Source organism: Pseudopodoces humilis, chromosome 3 (genome assembly GCF_049639895.1).
Source record: "Pseudopodoces humilis isolate 2021_Gansu_Grassland_sample_001 chromosome 3, ASM4963989v1, whole genome shotgun sequence".
Lineage (NCBI taxonomy): Eukaryota > Metazoa > Chordata > Aves > Passeriformes > Paridae > Pseudopodoces > Pseudopodoces humilis.
The window spans coordinates 65,072,166-65,093,905 of NC_142202.1; the positions used below are offsets into that span (position 1 = coordinate 65,072,166).

Consider the following 21,740-nt stretch of genomic DNA (forward strand, 5'->3'; position numbering starts at 1 on the left):
CTGGCTGGTATTTCTGAAATCTCTGCTACTCTGAAGCCTTCACCCTTTCCACATTCCTTCTTGTCACCTTCCACTCAGCTCTTGCTACAGTCACATCTTGGCTCCTCTAACTGATCGTGTCCTTCCCTTATTCTGAGCAGCTTCATCCTCTTCATCAGACAGCAGACAAATAATCACAGAACATTCTGAGTTGAAAGGAACCCACAAGGATTGTCAAATCCAATTCTGAAGTGGATGGTCTATATGGGCATTAAACGCACAACTTTGATGTTTTTAGCACCATGCTGTTAGCAGCTGAGCTAATCTCAGGGTCACATTGCTCTCACCTGGTAATTACCAGCCTTTGCCAGCTGGGCACAAATACTTGGAATCAATATGGTCCTGTCTCCTTGGTAAGACAGGGGCATATTTCAGCTGAGTCCCGTGTTGCAGTTGTTTGGATTTGATAGACCCAAACACAGTTTGCTAACTTGCACGTATATGCCCAGTCGCTCACTTTTAAGGACTGCATATAATGAGGATTTTTTGAGTAGTAACAGCACACACAGGTTAAGCACCCTGTTAATTTAGGTCTTATTTTGGTGCATGGTAAAAAAAGGGGTTTTTTGTAGGTTATAAGCTAGTGGAAGATCTGTGGTCCTTCCTCTCAGTTACAGAAGAACTTTGGACGTGAAGCAGCAGTTACTCAGGAACTGACTAGAAATAGCTCAGTGACAAACCAAAGTTAGAATGCTTCTGTTGCTGCCTTAACCAAAAGTAGTGCATTTGGACTACTAGAGTAAAAATAATCTCTCCCCACATCTACAAGCACATGGCAGGACATCATGGTTAAGAGAGGAAAATGGCTGTTTCAGTTGGTATGGCTGCCATCACTGTTAACTTGGGTTAATATTCATGTTTATACACAGGAATAAAACATACATTTATGTCACATTTTATTTTGCTCTCTTGAAAGGTGAATTAAGTAAAAGTGCTGCTTTCTAGCTTTCAAAAGTGTTTGTATATTGTACAAACCCATCTACCAAAATGTAATCTATATTTCTGAAAAGTAATGTTGGTTCTCACTATTTAAGGATCTAGCTGTATATAGAGATTATTTGTGACAATGTTGGTTGGTGACTTTTGGTATACAGGTCACTGTCTGTCTAGTTGTATTCTCTGACTGAAAAATGCTGTACGTATAATTAATATAACAATTATGTACGTTGTTTAGCTCTTATGGCCTTTCAAGATAAGATGTTCTCTTTACAGGATAAAATCACAAAAGTTTTTAAACACTTTGTAATCCTTTCCCCTACCTAATTTAATTCAACCATAATGTTCACCATACCTTTCTCTAGCTTGGTGTGCAAGCTTAGCACAAGGACAACTATCCTGGCAGCAACAAACCCTAAAGGCCATTATGACCCCAATGAGTCTGTCTCTGTCAACATTGCTCTTGGCAGTCCCCTGTTGAGCAGATTTGACCTGGTCTTAGTATTGTTAGATACTAAGAATGAGGAATGGGACCACATCATTTCATCCTTCATCTTGCAAAATAAAGGTAAGAATAGTCTTTTAAAATCATACGGTGTTTTATTGGGTTGGGGGGGGGGTCTTTTGGGGGATTGGGGTTTTTTTTGGTTGGTTGGGTTTTTTTTTTGTGGGGGGGTTGTTTGTTTTTTGGTTTTTTGGTTGGTTGGTTTCTGGTTTTGTTGCTTGTTTGGGATTTTTTTGTTGGTTTTTTAAAATTTATTTTCCTTCGTATTTTAGTTTGTTATTCTTGAATCTTTCAAATTAATCAGTGTTTACATTTCTGTCATGGTGGTTTTCTGCAGTATGGATGTTCTTCAAGTAGGAGTAAGATAGAGATCACTAATTAATTAAGAGGAGTGAGCTGAGAACACTTTACTTTTACTCTGGGATAATTTATAAGAGATTTCAGCCCAGGCTGCTCAGTAAGTGGATTGTTTCCATCTCACACCTTTACAGTATTTGATCTGCAGATTCTATATGCCTTGCAATTGTATTGCAACTTAATCCAGGCAGAACAGATCAGAGATGCATGTGCTGCGGTGCTCAGAGAATGAGCAGTAGCATTCCCCATGTGGAGCTTTGTGTTCTGGAATGAAGGAAGTCAATGTGATTTGATTTTGTCCAGCCTCTTCCCCATCCACATTAAGGAGCATGGCTTTGATCCCCTTTACAGAAGAAATGGTTAGAGGAAGCTTCAGCTAGCTTCCTTCCCTTTCCAAAATATTTCCCTACAAAAAGTGTTCAGAATATGGCAGGTAGCTGTTGGCTCCAGCAGAGTAGGTAAACAGCCGGAGGAGGTGCATACACTCATGTACCATCTTCCATTTTAAAATTCCAAAAACACTTGGCACTGCCTCTACCATCTGGTGGGCAGTGAGGCTGACGACAGTTCTATAGAATTTATTGGAGGCTTTACTGTGGGTTTTGATAGGGAAGGGATCGGATGGTGTATAAAATTCTGCACTGGAATTAGACCAAGTCCTTGAGGACTAGTGTACAGACAGCCAGTATGCCCCGAAAGTACAGTAATGTGTTTTTCATAGTCACCTGTCTATTTAACAGGAGATCTTAGGAAGAAGCTTGATGTCTGTTGTTGTAGAATTACTGACAAGGGTGTTGTAATGCAGGCTGCCCGAGCAAATCAGAAAAGCTCTGGAGCATGGAAAGGATGAAGACCTACTTCTGCCTTATAAAAAGCATACAGCCAAAATTGTCTGATGAGAGCAACCTGATCCTTGTTCGCTACTATCAAATGCAGCGTCAGAGTGACTGCAGGAATGCTGCCCGCACCACTATCCGCCTGTTAGAGAGTCTGATACGCCTTGCAGAAGGTAAGGCCCTGGTATTTTTATTTTTAGGCTAACAATTAACCTTAATGAAATGAATAGAACAGTATAATTATTGCCAGTAAGCAGAGTAGCTGCTTTTCTGTGGAGGTAGGGATAGGCGATTCTTGTATTGTTGTATCCTTCTCACCTAAAGAGCCTCAGGGTTGGAGATTTTGAGTCTGAGAAAGGGTGTTATCATTTAGGCTATCAAAACTAGTTTTAATTTTGACATTCTCACTTATATAATAAATATTAAAACCTGTGGAAGAAGTCACATTCAAGAGAAAAATCTCAGAAATTATGTCTTTATGAAAGGTGATCTCAGGATTTACTTGGCTCCATTTAAGTCAAATATTTGCTTCTACCCTGAAATTAATATAACAAAATAAGCATATTTTTTTCCTTAAGTATTAATAATCCTAAAATTAATATCACATAAAAGATAACATATTTTTTGTTTCCTGCAATATTAGTAATCAAGCCCATATTTTGCCATACAACTTCAAAATTTCCAACTCTGAGTTCAAGTCATATTTCATTTATAAGAGAGAATGCAAAGGAAGCATTATGTTTTCATCTTAACATAGTTTTATTTTATAAAAAGGCATATCAAATATTTTCAGGATAAACTTAAAAGAATGTACTGTATTTTGTATAGCAAATATAAATGGCAGTGTAGTACCTCCTACTTCAGATGTTTATGTTTTGTTCTCTATTTTGAGGGAAACAGAAAATTTTCTGTTTAAGTAAAAGACATTCCTAACTTTTCAAGATTCACATGTAATTTTCCCATTCAGTGCTTTTTTCCTTCTTATCAGTTCATGAGATTGGGGCTTTTAGCAGGATTTTGTTCTCTCAAAGTATTATTTAGATGGTATTAACTAACCTGTCTTTCTATTGCTGAATAAGAACTGAGTGTGCTTCCATGGCCAATTAGGAAAAAGGCTTCATGTGGTAAATTATTTGCATTATATCTGTTTACAAAAGTCACTTTTATTTTGCTGATTGAAGAAAGAGAAGGAAGAGAAAAATAAAGCTATTGTAGAGAAAAGCATTTTAAATAATACCAAATCTCTGACACAGATCAGATAGAGGAACAAATCTTTTTCTGACCTGTGATGAAAATTAGACCTTATTTTTTACTCTATGGTGATGTTTCTATGTGGATAAGGATGTTTCATACTACACTCTTTGTTGTGATATCCAGCACTTTACATTTTTTAACGGCAGAATTTTAGGCATCTTTATTCTGTCACTGTAACTGCAATTTGAATATTACACCCTATTGTTCTAAAAAAACTAATCCTTCCAGTTTCTGTTGAAATTGACATTAAAATAAAAATTACTGTATTTATTTAAAATATATGTATTTATTTTTAAGTTATGCCCGTGCTGTTTCAGGGCTGAAGAAATTTGAATAAATATGTTGTTTCTTCTAGTAAAAAAGCAAAAAAATTTTTTTTTTTACTTTAGTAACCCTTGCACCCATTTATTTTTGATAGCTCATGCCCGGTTGATGTTTAGGGATACTGTGACTTTGGAAGATGCTGTAACTGTAGTATCAGTGATGGAATCTTCTATGCAGGTAAGGTTTCTTGCAGACATTGCCATTTGCTGCAATACCACATTTAAGGGATTCAGTTTTACATGTAGACATGTGCCAGCTCCCTTCTTCTCTTTGAAAAGGATTTCATAGATTCATGCAAAGTAGGCAATAAGAGACCTTGACAAGTATTTTTTAGTCCATTTTGATTGTTAAAATCCTTAAACAGAGATTATACTGAAAAATCTGGATTAGGATAAAGGCCTGCTACCTTTTTTCATAGACTTTGCAGTCTAAGTAAAGTTTTGGCATACTGTTTGGCATACTCTACATTTTAGAGACTTTTTTTGAGGCAGAAATTGTGTATATCAGTGTATATCACTGTGTTTAATAGCCTCTGACAGGTTTTTCTTCTATGATGTTATATAGTCACTCATTAATTAGGTATGAGAAAACCAAATCATTCTTTGGAGCAAGGTCAAGCAGTTTCCTAGACCTACAATTTATTTTGCCATTAAATAATTTTAAACTATGTTGGTAGTAATAGTAAAACTCAGAACATTTAGAAGACAAATTTTTTTCTTAGAAACCTTATAATTCCAAAACTTTGATTGGACTGAAAATCGTGCATTCCAATTATCACATGGATTTATGTAATGTTTCTATGCAAAAAGGCATTGAAAAAATGTGAAAAGTTAGATTTCAGTTTACTGTAATATTATTATTAGGATGTTGAAAAAGCAGCACATTTAGAATTAGTAAAAGAAACATGAATCTGATAGAAGGGGGTTTTTTAGTGGAAATATGGAAAATAATATGGACACTATTACTTCAGGCAGTATATTTTTAAGATAAATAAATCTTCATGCTTTGGAGCAGGAAAAAAAATACTATAAGCAGATTATACGAAGTTTTATGCATGGTGGTTTTTAGCACATCTGAAATGTTTGGGTTTGGCCCTGTCAGTGATGGTGTGCTCTGCTACTCAGCTAACTGGCCTGATTCTAAATGGCATTTCCTATGTCCCTGTATAGGTTGATTTGAGTATTTTTAAATTAAAACAGTTTTACAGAGGACCTATTAGTTCAGTGGGCCTCAAAGACCTTTGTGCAAGTAGATGCACTCCTTTCTTTTGGAGACAAAGCTCTTCAGCATATATGCACAAAGTCACAAAAGGCAGGTATGCACTTGTGATCTCCCTTGTTCTTTCAGTGAGGGTTGAGAGACTAATTGTAGTTTGTGCCACAGATGATCTACTGCACAATGTTGCAAATGGAATTTATCTCAAAAATACTACAGGGCTCAACCTTATTAAGTAGGAAAAGATTATTTTGCTGTCTGCTGCAATTCATCCTGCACTGTTTTGAAGAGCTCAGCTTTTCAATGACAGCACTGCATCAGAGTTAAAATATGAAGCTGTTGAAATTGCAGAAGATACCATGTTAGTCTTCATTAGCTGTAATTAAACCTATAATTAACTTGATAGAAAATTGATGGGACAGTAGTTTCAAATTAATATGATTTTAGATATAAGAACTCTGAAATACTAATTTTATTTTTTTTTTGTAACAGATCAAAAAGTGAAAAACATGTATATAATAATAATGAATGTATACTGTCCCCTGTGTCTCTACCTGATCAGCACAAGTAAATGTAAAAGAATTGTTTTAACTGTGAGTCAGTGTTAGTCACTGTGAGTCACTGCCCTCAAGGGCTGCAGGTTGACATGGCCAGGGTCAACCCACTACATTGTTTAACAAATTTTTGTCTAATAAGCGTCAGTGAGAAATTTCCCTGAACTGCAGAAGATTACCTGGGAGTACTTGGTGTGCTTACTCTTTGCTCCACCCTTTGCTTCTTATGAGCAAGTAGGAAAACGTGTTCATTTTTGCTAGGAAAATGCAAATTTGAGATGGCTATTTAAGGTCAGATTTTACTTTCCTCCTGGAAAGTATGAATAATCCCTGAAGTAGTTTCTTTTGGAAGGAAGGTGTTTATTTGTTTTATTAAAAAAGATAGAAATAGCATGCAAAAGTTTATTTTCAGAAACAGATTCCTTCTCTAGGAAAAAAAAACCCACAACATTTTGTGCAGATACATCCTGTGTTTCCTGCCTAATTGTCAGTCTCTAGAATGAGGTTGTAAATGAGGATGTGCCACTATCATTCTGCCACCTTTTAGCTCAGCAAACTCCCTCTTCAACACTGTCTTTGCAACTTCTACAGTAAGTTCTGTTCTTGCCAATATAAAATTAAAGTTCACAGTTTTTCTGTGATGGGTATATCTTGTGAGCTGTCTTGGGAAGGAAGACTATCACATTTTCATCATCGATCTACTTCACTGGAGTTTTTTGTTTTGTTTCGTCCTCTATTTCACCCTTATATTTCTCTTTCCTGTTTTGTTTTTGTGAGCATTTTCCAAACCCCCTGGCTTGATCTTATCTTTGCCTCATTTTCTCTTGCTAGCATTATCGTCCTCCTCTTGGTCATGTTTCCATCCTTGTTTTACTCTCTTTCCAATCCCCCTCTTTTTACTCCTTTTTATAATTTGTCTTTCCATCCCTAGGCATTTTACACCTTTCCTGTCCACTAACTTTCCCTATAATACTGCCTTTCTCTGTTTTAAATCCTCTGCCATCAGTATGCAGTGGCTTTGTAATACGGTTTCCTTCCTCTACTCAAAAAGATACCTCAGAATCTCAGAGGCGTAGGGTCTCAGAGACATGAGCACCAGCACAGGAATGAAGCTTCACAGATATCTTAAATTCACTTAGAATTTCACATACACACACAGTATTTAAAAGAAGTTTCTTGTGATGGCCAAGTAAAGGACAGTGAGGGCAATAGCCCATGGCTGCATATCTCATGATATATAACCACATAGTCCCCTTTTTTTCCACTTGGTCCTTAGGTCACAGGTTGACAGTACTCAGTCCAAAAGCAGATATCTTTTGTCGGTGTTTTGCTCACTATTTTGTATATTACCTGCTGTTCTAAAAGTAATATTCTCAATTTCTTAATGTATTTTTCTTTGGAATTCATCTCCAGTGGCCTTGAATATTTCAGAAATACCGATTCACCTATCTTCATGCAGTCCTTGCAAAGTAATGAGATGGTGCTACTCCTCTGATCTGGAGCTGAATTTTGTATCAGTCCAGAAGCAATTGTCTACTAGATCATACCTCCAAGAGATAGATGGCTGGGACCCCAATTTCAGAGTAGTAGCACTTTGAGCGTTTGAGCACGTTTCCTGTTGTTTGCAATTTCCTTCTATGCACACACCACAGCAGGATCCCACTTAGAGATTTATTTTCATCCTTTTCTTGGCTGGCTCTTTCTGAATCATGAGAGCTCAAACATGGCATCGAGATGTAATCTGGTCCTCCTTGTTCTGCTTTTAATTGTTCTAACCAAGAGACTGAGTCCCTGCCTCATTGCCTATGAGCCTTCCAGTTCCTGAAAAAAATACAGCAGAGGGGTTCTGCTGGAGCCCTTGCCATGCCAAGAGACTGGTGCTTCTGTGTGGAACAGATCTATCATGTTTTTGAAGTGGTGGGTGAAAACACCCCCAGGTGGTAACTTCAATGGGATGCATTAAAGGTTGCATGGACAAACTTAATTTTAGCATGTTGTAGTTTTAGAGAGCTTTAGAGAGCCACAGAGCAATGTTTGCTCACAGAGCAAAATGTAATCTTTTTAATATAATATTTTAGCATTGCAAAATGGGAGAACCAGAAACTATCACAATTGAATATGTGTAATCCATGTGATGCCATAGGTACCAGTTTCTGGATCCAGAGACTTCACTGACTTTTGCTATTGTGCCCATGGCACTTGATAAACATCTTGTAAATCAGTTGTATTGAACTTTATAAATTAGACAGGAATGGTAAATGCTAACTAATCTGTGGCAAAATAGAGGATTTGTGGTGTGAGGTGTTTTTTTCCAAAGTGCAATTAAATACAGAGCTATTCTAGATTATTTGTTGTGAAACAAATCACTCTGCAGATGCTCTGTTGCGATTAAAAGCTACTTCATTTTTATAAGGCACAGCAAAAATTGTCCCAGATAAAAATCACTTACAATTCACTGGAATAATCACAAATAATAAGTTACTCTTAGAGTGCTATTCAGAAATATTTCTGCCCAATAATTTACCCTGTGTTGTCAAGTCTTAATATCCAGGTCTTTTCTTTAAGAAATTAGGCAAAGCTAATGACAGCTTCTAGCAGTCAGGACTTCTTCTGTTAAAAAGTTCCTCATACGGGCAAGGTATTTGGAAAATATCTTCATTCTTAATTTTAATTTTCAGTCATGATGTTCTCAAGCTTTAGGTGGATTTCCTAGTCCATGTGTCAATAAAAATAAACAAGTATGAGTAAACTGCAGGATTGATCATGTAATTGCTTTATGTTTATGAGCAATTTTGACAGTGTGAGCAGATCTAATAGGATTTTTGTGTGGAGACAGTTAGCAAATATTTGCTATCTTAAGCTTTAAAATACCTAAGGGAGAATTTCAGATAACATAGTCTCTGTTGTTTAAATTTGGTGCTTAATAATAAAAGTAGTTTCCTATTTTTTTATTTATTTTTTTTAATCTCCTTGGTGCCTTAGGGGGGTGCACTTCTTGGAGGCATCAATGCCTTACACACCTCATTTCCAGAAAATCCAATGGAGCAATACCGAACACAGTGCGAAATCATACTGGAGCGGCTGGAGCTGAAAGATCTTCTGCACAAAGAGCTACAAAGACTTGACAGGTTATAATACACAAAATAACAAATTCAGAAGGGAAAGAGAATTTGTTTCACAATAATATCTGGAGAGGGTCTAAAAATAGTCTGACATTGGGAAGGGACTCCTTTAGAGGACACGGATAATCAGAGAGATTGTTTTAAAGTAGCACTCTGAGATCATCACAAGATCATTTCTGCCTCTGGGTTATAGAATTTACAGATATTTTAATGAGTTCCCAACTCGTATCTCAGTATTATGCTCAGATAAGTTTCAAAAGTGCTTCTTCGAGACAAAATGCTAGATTTTGTAGCTGAGCAAATAATTTTATATAACTTTTGCTACTTGTTTGGTAAAATACAGCCGATCTGCTTCATGATTTTTTAAGCCACCTTTTGCATTTGGCTTGTCAGATCCTTCCCTTTTTGTTAATGGAAAATGTAAGCCTGAATCAGAGTTCTGTTCTGTTCTTTTGGATGATTTTTCTTTTTTACATGCTGGAATTTTCACTGTCGCATCTCTAGTTTTCAGCTCACTGCAATAATCTTTGGGAAACTTATTTGTTGTTACTAATAGAAAACTTTCAATGCACTGAACCTGAGAGAAAAACCCTAGAATTGGAAGGAAAGAAAATTAAAAAAACCAAAACACATATTTTTCCTGAAATGAGATTAGGCTTTAAAGAATCTTGTTTTTTCTTACTGTTAAAGGAAGATAAAAGATTAACATTGTTGAAATTAATGGAAACAGCTGGAAAAACTCACTTTTCCTTTGAATATTTTTGAGACTTATTTTGTAACTTACAGTAATGATGTGTTAATGACCACAGAGTCAACAGAAACAGATGAAAGTGAGATACCTTCAACAGACAGACAAAAGCTAGTTTTAAAACAGAGGTAATTCATAGGGTCATAGAAATGTAGGATGGGATAGGAGATCAAATACAAAGAGAGGATCAAGTCTGTGTTTGACCTTCCTGTCAGGAGCTCGCATTATCTGCTCTGAAGCCTTCTAATAATGAGGATTTTCTGTTGCCATTATGTAGTCTGTTCCATGATTGCTCCACCCAATGCTCATAAAGGTTTTCCCAATATCCCACCAAGTGGCCTCTGCTGCAAATTAAGCTTATTTCTTCTTTCCTCTCTTAAGCAGCTGTGGGAATACTAAACGAATGTCCTCTTTAAAACAGCCCTTTCTGTATTAGAAGACTTGTTCCATGTATACTCCCTAAACTATATTTCAATAAAACAAGCATGTATCATATATCTCATCCCTTCTTGATGAGTCATATAATTTTTGCCACCTTCCATTAAAAAGTTAAGACTAAACATGTTAGTAAACAACTACAGTAATTATTCTAAGCATGCCTGTTCATGTCTATAAAGTGTTATATCTCTCCCAGAGCAGAGAAACTGTTTATAATGCATAAAAATAATTTATTCTAGATGAATGCAGTCACTTTTGGGATGGAAAGTGGCTCCTTTTCAGTCAGGGTTTGGATCACTGTTTAGCAAAAAACAAAATGCTGTCTGCCTTGGAAAATACGTGTTTAGGTATAATAGATAGAACATCAGCTATTCCTAGATTGGAGAGAACCCTCACTCAAACACCTCTGTCATTTTGGCAGGCCTGATAATAATGATAATAATGATAGCCACAGACAGTGATAATTAAGTTTTATAAGGGATTTGAGATGCTTTCATTCCATCACATTTTTGACATGTTGTGTATATAGTGATTATGAGAGAAACTCCAAAACAAGCACTATTCCAAGTAATACCTAGGTATTCCATTCCAGTAACTCACTTGAGACTTTACGTGGCTCAGGATAAGATTTAATTAGGTTCCCGTTCTAGAAGATAGATTTACAAAATATGTAAAATCTGTAAGGTACTCTAGCAATAATTGTAAGTAGTGCAAAGCTGTTTATTTTTTTAAAAATTTTTTTCTGTTTGGTTTCTCAAGGAAATGCAATTTAGGTGGTTTCTTTCTCTGTCCATCTGCCTGTCTTGTACTGGGGACACTAAATTTGGCCACTTACTGTCAAAGGTACTGAAAGATCACAGACTATTAACACCAGCTTTCTGAGCTGTATGTGAAACTTAATAATATATTTTTGTGACCTACATTATTTGTAGCTTTCCACCAGTCATGCATATTATGAAGAAAGAAAAAGGAAGAAAATTCATTTACTTTTGTTTAATTTTTTTTTCATTGTATAGATTGAAAAAGGAGAATTCATGCCAGCAGCAGCCTGAAGAAACAAATTTCAGTACTACCGCAAGGTGCTTGAATGAGGGTGCATTTGGGCAGTTAAAGCAAACGTCTCAGTCAGAATCTTCAAATCAAGGAGAGGATAACTCTGGGCCACAGACACCTTTGTTTGAAGGCAGCTGTGAAGGGAATATTCATCTAGAACTCTTGTGCAACCCAGCATGTGGTAATAACAAAAATACAAACAGTATGGCATGGTTTGACAGCATAGAAGAGAGCAGCATTGATGCTGAAGAAAATTCTCAGAGGAAGTCTCCAGTGCCCAAGATATCTCCAAATAGTTCAGCTTCAAAAACTTCAAGTTCTGAAGAAAGATCTGCTTCAAATCCAAGGAAGCAAAATGGCATAAGAGAGTCACTAGCAGCTGTGGATATGCATGCTTCTCTGAAACAAAAGGACAAAGTTTCCAAATTAAGGAGGAAAAGGGCTGAAGAGCACAACTGTTCTTCAAAAGATAATATTGCAGACCCAGCACCAAGTGTTAGTGTGCAGGATTCAGTTATTAGACAACACGCTTCTAGAAGCTGGCAGAGGCTGCACAGGGAGAAGTCATATGGATTCTTTACAAGCACACAGGACCCCGAGGCAAAGGCCCTTCCTTCAGTATTACCTGCCTCTGGCCTGCCAGATCTCTCAAGTGATGCAGATTCTATGATAGAAGAGAACAGCATTTCAGGAGCAGCAAAAAGTACAGCAGTTTCCGTAAGAAAAAGAAGTAAAGATCAAGTAGTGAAGGAAACAAAGGTAGTAAGTTCCCATGAGCAAGAAAGTGAAAGTCCCCCAGCTGCTAAACTAGCTAAATTTTCTTTCAGACCAAGGACAAAGTTTGGTCATTCTTCAGAGAAGACAAATGAAGAATTTTCCCTTTTTCCATGTGAAACTGTTTTTAAGCCGGGAGAGCAGCTCCAGGGAGAGCAGCTTCCAGGAGAATGCTGCCCACCTGAGAAAAACAAGATGACATTGGCTCACTTAGGAAAACGTAGTTTGGAAAAAGGATCAATTGATAATAAAGAGGAAGAAGAGCAGCAGAATCAGGCCTTAGGGAAAGAAATCAGAGAAAGTGCAACAATACACTCTGATGTCAGTTTTGATGCTGTGTCACCTCCACCCACTGAGAAGAAGAGGGTGGGAGAGGAGAAACTTGGTGGTCCAAGCACAGGGAATGTGCGCTCCAGCACATTAGCTAAGCTGTCAAAATTCTCCTTTGTATCACGTCCTGAGGCAAAATCAGAAACCTCACCTGCCATTAAGAATGACATCAGCAAGGAAAGCCACAGCCCATCGCTGAAGGTGCACGTGAGCAATCCTAGCAAAAGGAAGAGTTTTGCATTGGGAAATTCTAGTAAAGCCAGCACGGTCACAAAAACATCTCTCTTCTCCATAGCAGAGCTGGATGATGCTGCATTAGATTTTGATTGGGATAAAGAGGTTAGAAAAAATCCAAGCATGTAACATGTATATCCTGCCAATTACTTACCATGCAGTTCTTCTGAATCTTCACCCTTCTATCACTTGTATCCATGGTTTTCAAAGCATTTCATAGAATCATCCTGGACCTGTGAACATACTTTCCTTAAGGTCCGTATACTTTACATAAGCAAGGACTGCATGTGCTGCAGGCCTGATTTGGCTTTTAGTTTAGAAAACTCTTCCCAAGACTGTTTATCTCAGTTCAGTGTTTTGGTTGAACTGATGAACCCTAAAGACTTGTGTAGATATGTTTGTGTGTCCAGAGTGAGTGATCTTGCAGAAGAACAGTCTTAATTGACTTTATTTCATGTAACGATTAGAACTACACATTATTCAGATTGTCCTTCCAAGTGACTGTGCCACTTTATAAAAATGATGGTGCTCAAGCTATGTCATTGTATTTTGTTCATATATTTGTGCTATTTGTCTCAGCATAGTTACCAATATTGTGATCTATCATCATGCTATGGTGTTTCTGTATTATCAATATCATGACAATTTTGCTGCTTCTTTGATTTCTGTGCTCCTTGTCACACAGCTGATCTTGAAAACATGGATTAAGAGCTTTTTGTTTCTGTTTTTTAATTTCAGTTTTAAATACACTGGTTCAGGTATCTGTGTCTGTATTCTGGGTCATTTTATCAAAACCCAACTCTGTAATAAACACACAGTTCTCCACTGCAGAGACAACAATTTTCAGGTGATTGAATGGGAGTTGTCAGTAACCAGGGTAACTTTAATGCAGGCATTAAGCCCTGGCAGATAAACTACACTTCAAACCTAGCAGCACAGTGAAGAGGTTCTCTAGTGTAGCTTGGTTGTGAGTCAGATAATGTTTACTTGGATATTTTAATTATTATTAGAGTTTTACTGCATCTGATATGTATTTGTCTTTGTAGCATGCTGCATGTTGTGTCATTCATTTGCCTAATGGGAAATTAATCTACTAATGCATTACATGTTTACAGAGAAAGGTAAGTCTTCATTTTCTTCTAGTGACTTGCCTGGTATGATTCTTCTGTGTTTGAATTCTCCACAGAATATTCTTGTTATTACCGGCAAGGTAAACAGAGAATAGTGGTTGCCTACAGCACAGTAAATCCCTCGGGAGACTTGCTAGCAGAAAGATCTGCTTGGCTCTTGATTTGCTTAGAAATAGCTCCTTTGAAACCAAGTGAGTTAAAATACTGCAGAGTTTCAGAGAATTTAGGGAGTGTGAGGCCCAAGTACTTTGGAGTGGTACAGTGAAATCATGAGAACACTGAGGATAGTATTGGCTTACTGTTCTGAGTTTGACAAAATGACAGAAACATTGCTGTCCAGACTGATTGTGTGGTAGTTCCCCCACTGGAAACATGCCATTAACCAAAACAAGTAGAATTTATCCACCTCCCTCTCAAAGCACAGAGCCACCCTATCATGTTCCTTCTCACACCTGTGCCAGGGTGAGGTTGACGTGCACCCATGACCTACTGCCTGTGAAAATCAGACATGTCCTACAGGGTTCTGTGTCTGCACTGAAGGAAGGGTCAAGAATTCTGGACCTCTGAATATTTGTGATAATCTTCCTACTTGAGTTTTTTGCATCAGCCACTTGCATGGTGGTCTCATTTGCAGTCAGAAATCTTTTTCTAGCTCTTTGTTTTGATGGATGTTACTGGCTGGCCAGTACAAAGCCAGAACATAGCTACTGTCTTTACTAGCCAAGCTTCCAACCCTCAAAACAATATGTTTTTTATTAGGACAAGTTTGATAATGCCCTGGAGACTTTCCAGACTTTCTGGAAAGAGCATGATTGGGTCGCTGTCTGCCACTTAGATTTTAGGCAGCTAAATCCAAACATAGGCTGCAGAATTTAGGTAGAGTGAATTTGTTGTTTTTGGTAGTGTCTTAGTGGTGATTATTTTTTGCAAGATAATATGCTAGCTAGTGTATCAGTAAAACAGAAAGTTTTCAGACTCCCCTGATTAAAAGTAGTCAGTGTACTACTTTGTGAAATGAAACAGTGGTTCTTTACTGAGCAGAGGTTTTTGAGATTTTAGGCTTCTTCTCTGTTTTGTGTAATATGAGAAATGGAACAAAAGCCTGAAAGAATCAAAGAAGGAGACTGAAAAATACAGTCACTCTGAGGTCACTCTGCTTAGAAGGCCACTTGGGCCTTGTTTCCCAGTTAGAAGCAAAGAAAAGGAGGCACAGGGACATCAGGGACATTCCACTGAGATTGCAGAAAGGCACATCTTTTCTATACTATCAGTGGAAAAGTACTGTTGCCTTTCCAAACTGTCTGCAAACAGGTCCTACTCACCCACATGTGAGGGGTAACCAAAGAATAAATATGGAAAAGCAGATGCTGAGATTGTTCTTTACCAGACCAGTTGAAATACTACTGTTGTGGTATTGCTTCTGATTCACAGCATGAATTCAAAGCATCCAAGAAAAATGAGGAGCTCACAGTAATAGGAAAATGATACCTGCTGCTCATTTACTCTCTCCCTCACTGTTGCCGTTGCTACAGAACCCATTTATCAGTGCTTTGTCAGGGAACATTGCTAACTTCTTTCCCTTTTTAAACCAGCTTCCCCCACAAATAATCACAAGTTTTCATGTTTTTTGAGTGCTACAATAGCTCAATAATTGGAGAATTTAAAGCACTGACTATGGCAGTGACAGTCTGCTGGGCTAACCTACAGTTGAATTTTCTTTTTGAGTACTTTGTGCAGTCAAGGGGCAGATGAATCACTTCCTGTCAGCCTGTCTTCCTGGCCACACACTGAGCCATTATCTGTTTTAATGCTTGCCTCTGAGTCTATGGTCTATCAAATCAATTATTATTGGATACACTAGTATTTTATTAGGCTATGTTCATGGAAGGTGAATATGTATGTTGCTGTTTTAAAATGCAGTTGAACCAAACTTCAGAAGCCACTGTTCTAGCAGTGTGTAGGTCAGGCCCTCATTTGTTAGATATTCAGGGGCCAGACTCCATTGCCTTAGCTGAAACCAGACTTCATCAAGTCAATGTGGGAGGAAATCACGTCCCATAGTAGTGTTCTGAGCAGCCCATGCAGACATGCTGATGAGTCAAAAGGGAGGTGGGAAGCAAAAAAAAAATTTAATTTTATATTAGTTATACTTTTGTGTTAAAAAGAAAATGTTTCATAATTTTTTTAATCCTATATGCATGGTACTTTTACTGAGAAAGACGTAACCCTGGCTAAACCAGGACTGGACTTGAGACCCACACACCTCTGTACTGGGAGCTTAGGTATGATATTTTAGGCCATCATGAGATAGCTCTGCTTAGTGCCTGAATTGCTTCTCAATTGCCGGTACTTGGGAAGGGGAAGCTGTAAGTAATTGTTCTCTGTGATTACATACTACACTGGTTGATGTACAGATCTCTCTCATGGCCTGTCTCCTCACTTCTTTCATAGCTGGAAAGTCCTGCTGAAAAAGGCTTCCTAAGGAGTCTTCCTTTCTACTTAGAGAAACAGGCTATCACCTGTGCCTCAGGCTTGTTTTCTGGGTTAGATGCTACTGACCACAGTGTTCATAACATGAAGACAAACTAAAAAGCTGTTCCTGGTTATACAGCCACAAGTTATTTCCAGATCTCTTTTGGGGTTTTTTTACCTGTTTGTTTGGTTTTTTTGTTTTTTTTTTTTTTTTTTTTTAATATCTTTTTAGTTTTTCACCTTAATTCATCTCTTCATTTGTTGGTTACCTCACTTGCAGATGAGTCTCAGGATGCAGCAATCTAATGTTTATCTCCTGTTCATTGAAGCATCACTGCAAAACTGACATTTATGACAGTGTAATCCAGAGATGTTTATGTAAAACTTCCCCACAATGAAAAGGCACTAAGACAGAAAGCAGCTGATTTTATATCCAGTTTTCTTCTAATATTTTTGACTTCTCTAATTTAAACACCTACATTATTAAGTTACACTTAATCAGCTCTGATCCTTCAGGATCACCTGAAATTCTTTACAGAGGTAGCAGAATATGAGTTTATTTGTTACCTTTCAGGATCTGGCAGTACTTAGGAGGACAAAGTTGTGTTATAATCCAGTTTTGCAGCAGGCCACTGTCAGACCTTACCAGACATGGCCTGTGACTGCTGCCACCAGTTTCTTGCCCTCCCCTAGAGATACCTCCTCACATCCTTCCCTTCCTCCCAGACCCTTGTTGCTGCCTTTCTCCAAAACTCAGGACTCTAGTCACTGCCTGATCCTGCAATGTCAGTGCAGCTCCCTCCAAGGCTCCCCTGGGAGGTATTGCCCATCCTATTTAAGGCACTTCTGGGGCGGATACCTAGTTCTTAAGTTTGTAAAACAACCCAGAATTGGAATCACTTGCTGTGTAAACATCTTGCAAAAACAGCCTTCAGTTCTTTCCAGCAGTATGAAAGTTTTAAACATGCCACAAAAAATGTGGCAGAAGTTGAACTGAAAAGGGAGCGTGTGCCATGTGGCTGAGCTGCTCTGCTAAGGTGTTCTTATGCTGACCTCCAGCCAGTCTTACTCCCCTTCACATGCTGCTTTTCATTCTAAATAGCTGGCAAGCAGAAGAAAACCCTATGTGCCTGAGTTTGCTTGTTGTTCATGTTATTCTTAAGTGGCCTGAATGTTGTGATTCTTGTTGGATACATAGTTTAATGGGTTAAATATCATCATGTGATGTGCACCAGGATTACAAAATCAAGTGAGCTAAAGCCAAAGACAAGGCAAAGTCAAACTGAACTGAAACTTCTGATTAGTGGATTCCATGTGAACAGATGTCCCAAGTGAGGATATATAATATCCCATTCTAGACAGAATGTATTTATTGATGGGAAGATGAGGTAGATAGAGTATTAAGTGTTCTGTATTTCATGTGAATGAGGCAATAGCTTCATTAATAATGAATAATAGTTATGTCATCTCCCTTAGGTATCTGGTGTGCCTTTGCTTATCAATACTTTTCTTCCTGTTAGACAGAAGAGTATTAGTAGTTCCAAGGAATAACATTGTCCTTTACTTAATAAGGAGCACAGCTATTTTAGAAAAGAGTGAAAATATGTTTCTTGTCAAGTTTGACTATTCCGAGCCAGTATGTGCAATTACAATTGTGCACATAACATTTCTATATGTATCATTGTGCAACTACATGCAGAACAATATATGCATAACAAGGGCATATTGTTTAAAAAGGTAGATGTTATTGTACAAATAAGATGTATTGTTGCAATGCAGCTTAGGAAGAGAAGTCCTTTAGAGCAGTGACTTTTCAATCAGTAACATTTCCTAACTTGAACTTAATAGTCATGAGAGAGTTACCATATGCAAAAAGGCAAGGAAAGATGTCATGACAGTCCCCAACAGAAAAGCTAATACAAGCAATACCTACATGACCATGATTGCTCATGTTGGCACCTTCTGAATAGCAGGTACCAAGTTCCAAATCATCCTGTTACTGCTGTCAACATTATTCTAACTCCATTCTCCTGGCAACTGAAAGCAGGGGTGAAGAACAGTGGGAGCTGCAAGTTCCCTGATGTAGTCATCTTCTGTGTTCAGCAGCATCCTTATGTTGCTTATCTTCATTGCCAAATCCTAGGTGAGTGCACCACATTTTTTCCAGAAATGTGACTTGTCTTTCTCAGAAGGGTTTTCTTTCTCCATTCAAGGCACCTACTCACCACAAGCTATTGTTCATCTGTCAGAACAAAACATCACAAGGAAGAAAAATAACACTTCTGTAGCTTCAACATGAGAGGCAGTCAGCAACTTGAGCAGCTGCACCTGCGGCTCTGCTTCTAGTCCATCTCAGTGGTCTGGAAACACAGCTCTACTAGAAGGAATCATGCAGCTTTCACCAGCTTCACTCCTACTCAACACTACCAGTAGGACAGCAGCTTTACTCTATTCCCACTTTCATGGCAATGTGGAGGTGTAAAAATGTCTTCGAATGCAAAGGTCTGTATGCTTTACAGCCGTGGTTTTTAAGAGGTTCTTTTGGATCACAGATTGACTTCAGAAACTTTTGTAGTCAGAGGTAGAATAAATTTCCCCTAAACTTTCCCCTGAATTTTCCTGCAGCAAGTTAACTTTTTTGGTAAAAAATAGTTTTTACAGTGTCTGACTTATAGTTTCTGAATATTTATGTCTGACGTCTCTGCTATACTCTATAGGTAGTGATTAACAGCATCACTGAAAGATCTTTTCCTTGTTTAAATAAATAACAATACCCGAGACAAAATTATTTTAAATACATCATAAAATGTTGGGAAGATTGAAATCTTTTAAGTAACTAGTGGGTCATTCCAGTTTTTGCCAGAATCAGAAGGAATATTTCCAGTGACCTCAGTGGGATAATTCTAATGTCCTTCACAAGATTCAGCTCAGCAGCATGTACTTATGGGTCCACTATCAATATTCAGAACTAAGTACCTTTCTAATATTTTGAAAGGAACCTTTTCTTCAAGAAAATTAACTGAAAATATACTGTTCTCTCAATGAACATAGAGAAAATAGAAAGTTTTTTTTTTTCTATATTAGCAATTAAATAAATATGAATTAAATTGTTAAAAAGTTGAAAGTTAAAGTTCCATCTCTAATCACCTCTCAGTGGTGTCACTGAAATGATGATATAATCTAATATAATCATTTGGTTTGGAATTACCTTACTCTGCTAAGTGCTATCTTGATTTAATCAGCTGTTCCTGTAATTACATTATTGTTCTCCCATTAGTATTTTATCAGCCTTATTGAGAGCTGTATGCCTCCACTTTTAACCTTTTTTTTATAGGATACAGTTGATGTGCAGAGCTCAGGTTAGTTCGAATTTATGGCAGCTTTACTGTGAAACCACTGTGTTAGCTACAAGAAAACAGGAAGAAAAGTTGTACAATCTATTTTCAGACACCATTCAGAACCATTCAGAAAATTATTTTATATAATGAAATTCTGCCTTTTAAAGTTAAGGACCCTGAGCTCTCTTTAAAGGTAATGAGGACAGTGAAACCTGAGCAATACCTTGGACAAACCCTGTTCCTGATGTCTGTGCTCTGTCTGTTGTTTGGCTGGTTTTTAAACAGGTGCATGTGAAATACCCATGTGATTGTGTTGTGTGACATGGTGAGCCATCTTCAAACGGCAAACTCTGAAATGAAACCCTTTAGTGCCGTTTACATACATGACAGTAAGAACATTTTTTTGCATAAAAATAAGGGAAATTCTTGACCATGTGACAGTTACATAAGGTGTATAAAGGATGAATTTGCACTGGTTTGTGCTGTGTTTTTATGAGTGCTGGCTTCCTGGTTTACATTGTTTGTACTTAATAAGGCAGACTCTAACGTGTATAAACACAGTCACATAACATGAATGCACATGAATTAGGAATCTGTGAAAAAACTGAGTGATAGGGATATACGTTCCCACTAAACACTTGCATACACTAAACTATGCATTTGCAAGTTCTGAAACAAGACTTAAAAAAGAAACCTTTTCTCTCTCTGTTAGAGGAATGTCAGATTTTTCTCCAATATATCAGCTACCACAGACATGTGCTCCAATAAGCAGTGAAGTAACTTTATTTTTTTTGAATACAACAATCCCTGAAGTTAATTGTTTATATGACAATGAACAATCAGGGAGAAGGAAAAGTGATTTTCTGAAAGTTGCCGTAGAACCAGCAGAGGGAGCTCCAAAATTTCAATTATTCTTTTGTAGTGGGGAAACGTCCTTGGAGCTGACCTGTGAAAAATACTCGTTGGTCACTGAACACGGTGGCTGTCTGCACTGCTTCATCCCTGGTCGTGGGAATCACAACAGCAAAATGATAGCCATGTTTCCTTGGGTATGAATACTCTCCTAACATGCTAAAAATGTAATTTAAGAGATCTCTGAGTACCACTGTTTCGTGGAAGAAATAATCATAATGTAGTTGTATGAATCTCAACTTATCAAAGGATACTCTTTCTTAATAAGAAACCTCTTTCTTAATATATTACGTGTCAGCACTGCCCTCGTTACCTGAAACCATTGCACTTAACAGTAAGCCATGATGAAGAGACAGACTTTGACCTTAAATACTCTTTTCTAAACTAAGACATACGATATTTAAACAGAGTGCCCTGGCCTGGGTTACACCATGTTTCCTTATTTTTAGAATTAGTTCCAATATTATGAGTGCACTGAAGGAACATGGAGCATGGAGTCAGGTGTGGAGTGCTTTCTTATGCTGCATCACAAGAAGAGTGGCCAGCAGGTGGAGGGAAGTGATTCTCCCTCCTCTCTTCCACTCTGGTGAGACCCCACCTGCAGTGCTGCATCCAGCTCTGGAGCCCCAGCTTACAAAGGTTGTGGAGCTGTTTGGAGCAGGTCCAGGGGAGGCCACAAAGATGATGAGAGGACTGAAGCACCTGTCCTATGAAGACAGGCTGAGAGAGTTTGGGTTGTTCAGCCTGGAGAAGATAGGGCTCTGGGCAGACCTTAGAGCACCTTCCAGTACCTAAAGAGAGGCTGCAAGAGAGCTGGAGAGGGACTTGATAGAAGGATAGCAGTGAGAGGACAAAGGAGAATGGCTTCAAACTGAAAGAGGATAGATTTAGATTAGATATTAAGAAAAATTTCTTCACTGTGAGGGTGGTGAGCACAGATTTTCCAGAGAAGTTGTGGGTGCCCCTTCCATGGAAGTGGCCAAGTCTAAACTGGATGAAGCTTTAAGGAACCTGAGCTAGAAGATAATCCCATGGCAGAGGAGTTGGAACTAGATGACATTTAAGGTATTTAAGGTATCTCCCAACCCAAACCATTCTATGGCTCTATAATCAGGCCAAAAATCCTAATATACCTCAGCAGTTCTACCTGGCATGGATTTACACAGGCC

The 21,740-nt window shown here is 37.9% G+C and overlaps 1 protein-coding gene across 1 annotated transcript in view; it reads left to right on the forward strand.

Annotated features, from left to right (window-relative positions):
- Nucleotides 1-13,480, forward strand: part of MCM9 (minichromosome maintenance 9 homologous recombination repair factor) — a 48,319-nt gene extending 34,839 nt beyond the window's left edge. The window contains exons 9-13 of the mRNA XM_005518313.3: nt 1,341-1,543; nt 2,643-2,846; nt 4,346-4,428; nt 9,003-9,148; nt 11,345-13,480. Of these exons, the coding sequence (XP_005518370.2) occupies nt 1,341-1,543; nt 2,643-2,846; nt 4,346-4,428; nt 9,003-9,148; nt 11,345-12,848 (2,140 nt within the window). The 3' untranslated portion in view covers nt 12,849-13,480. The remainder of the gene's footprint in view (nt 1-1,340; nt 1,544-2,642; nt 2,847-4,345; nt 4,429-9,002; nt 9,149-11,344) is intronic.
- The last annotated feature ends 8,260 nt before the right edge of the window (nt 13,481-21,740 follow it).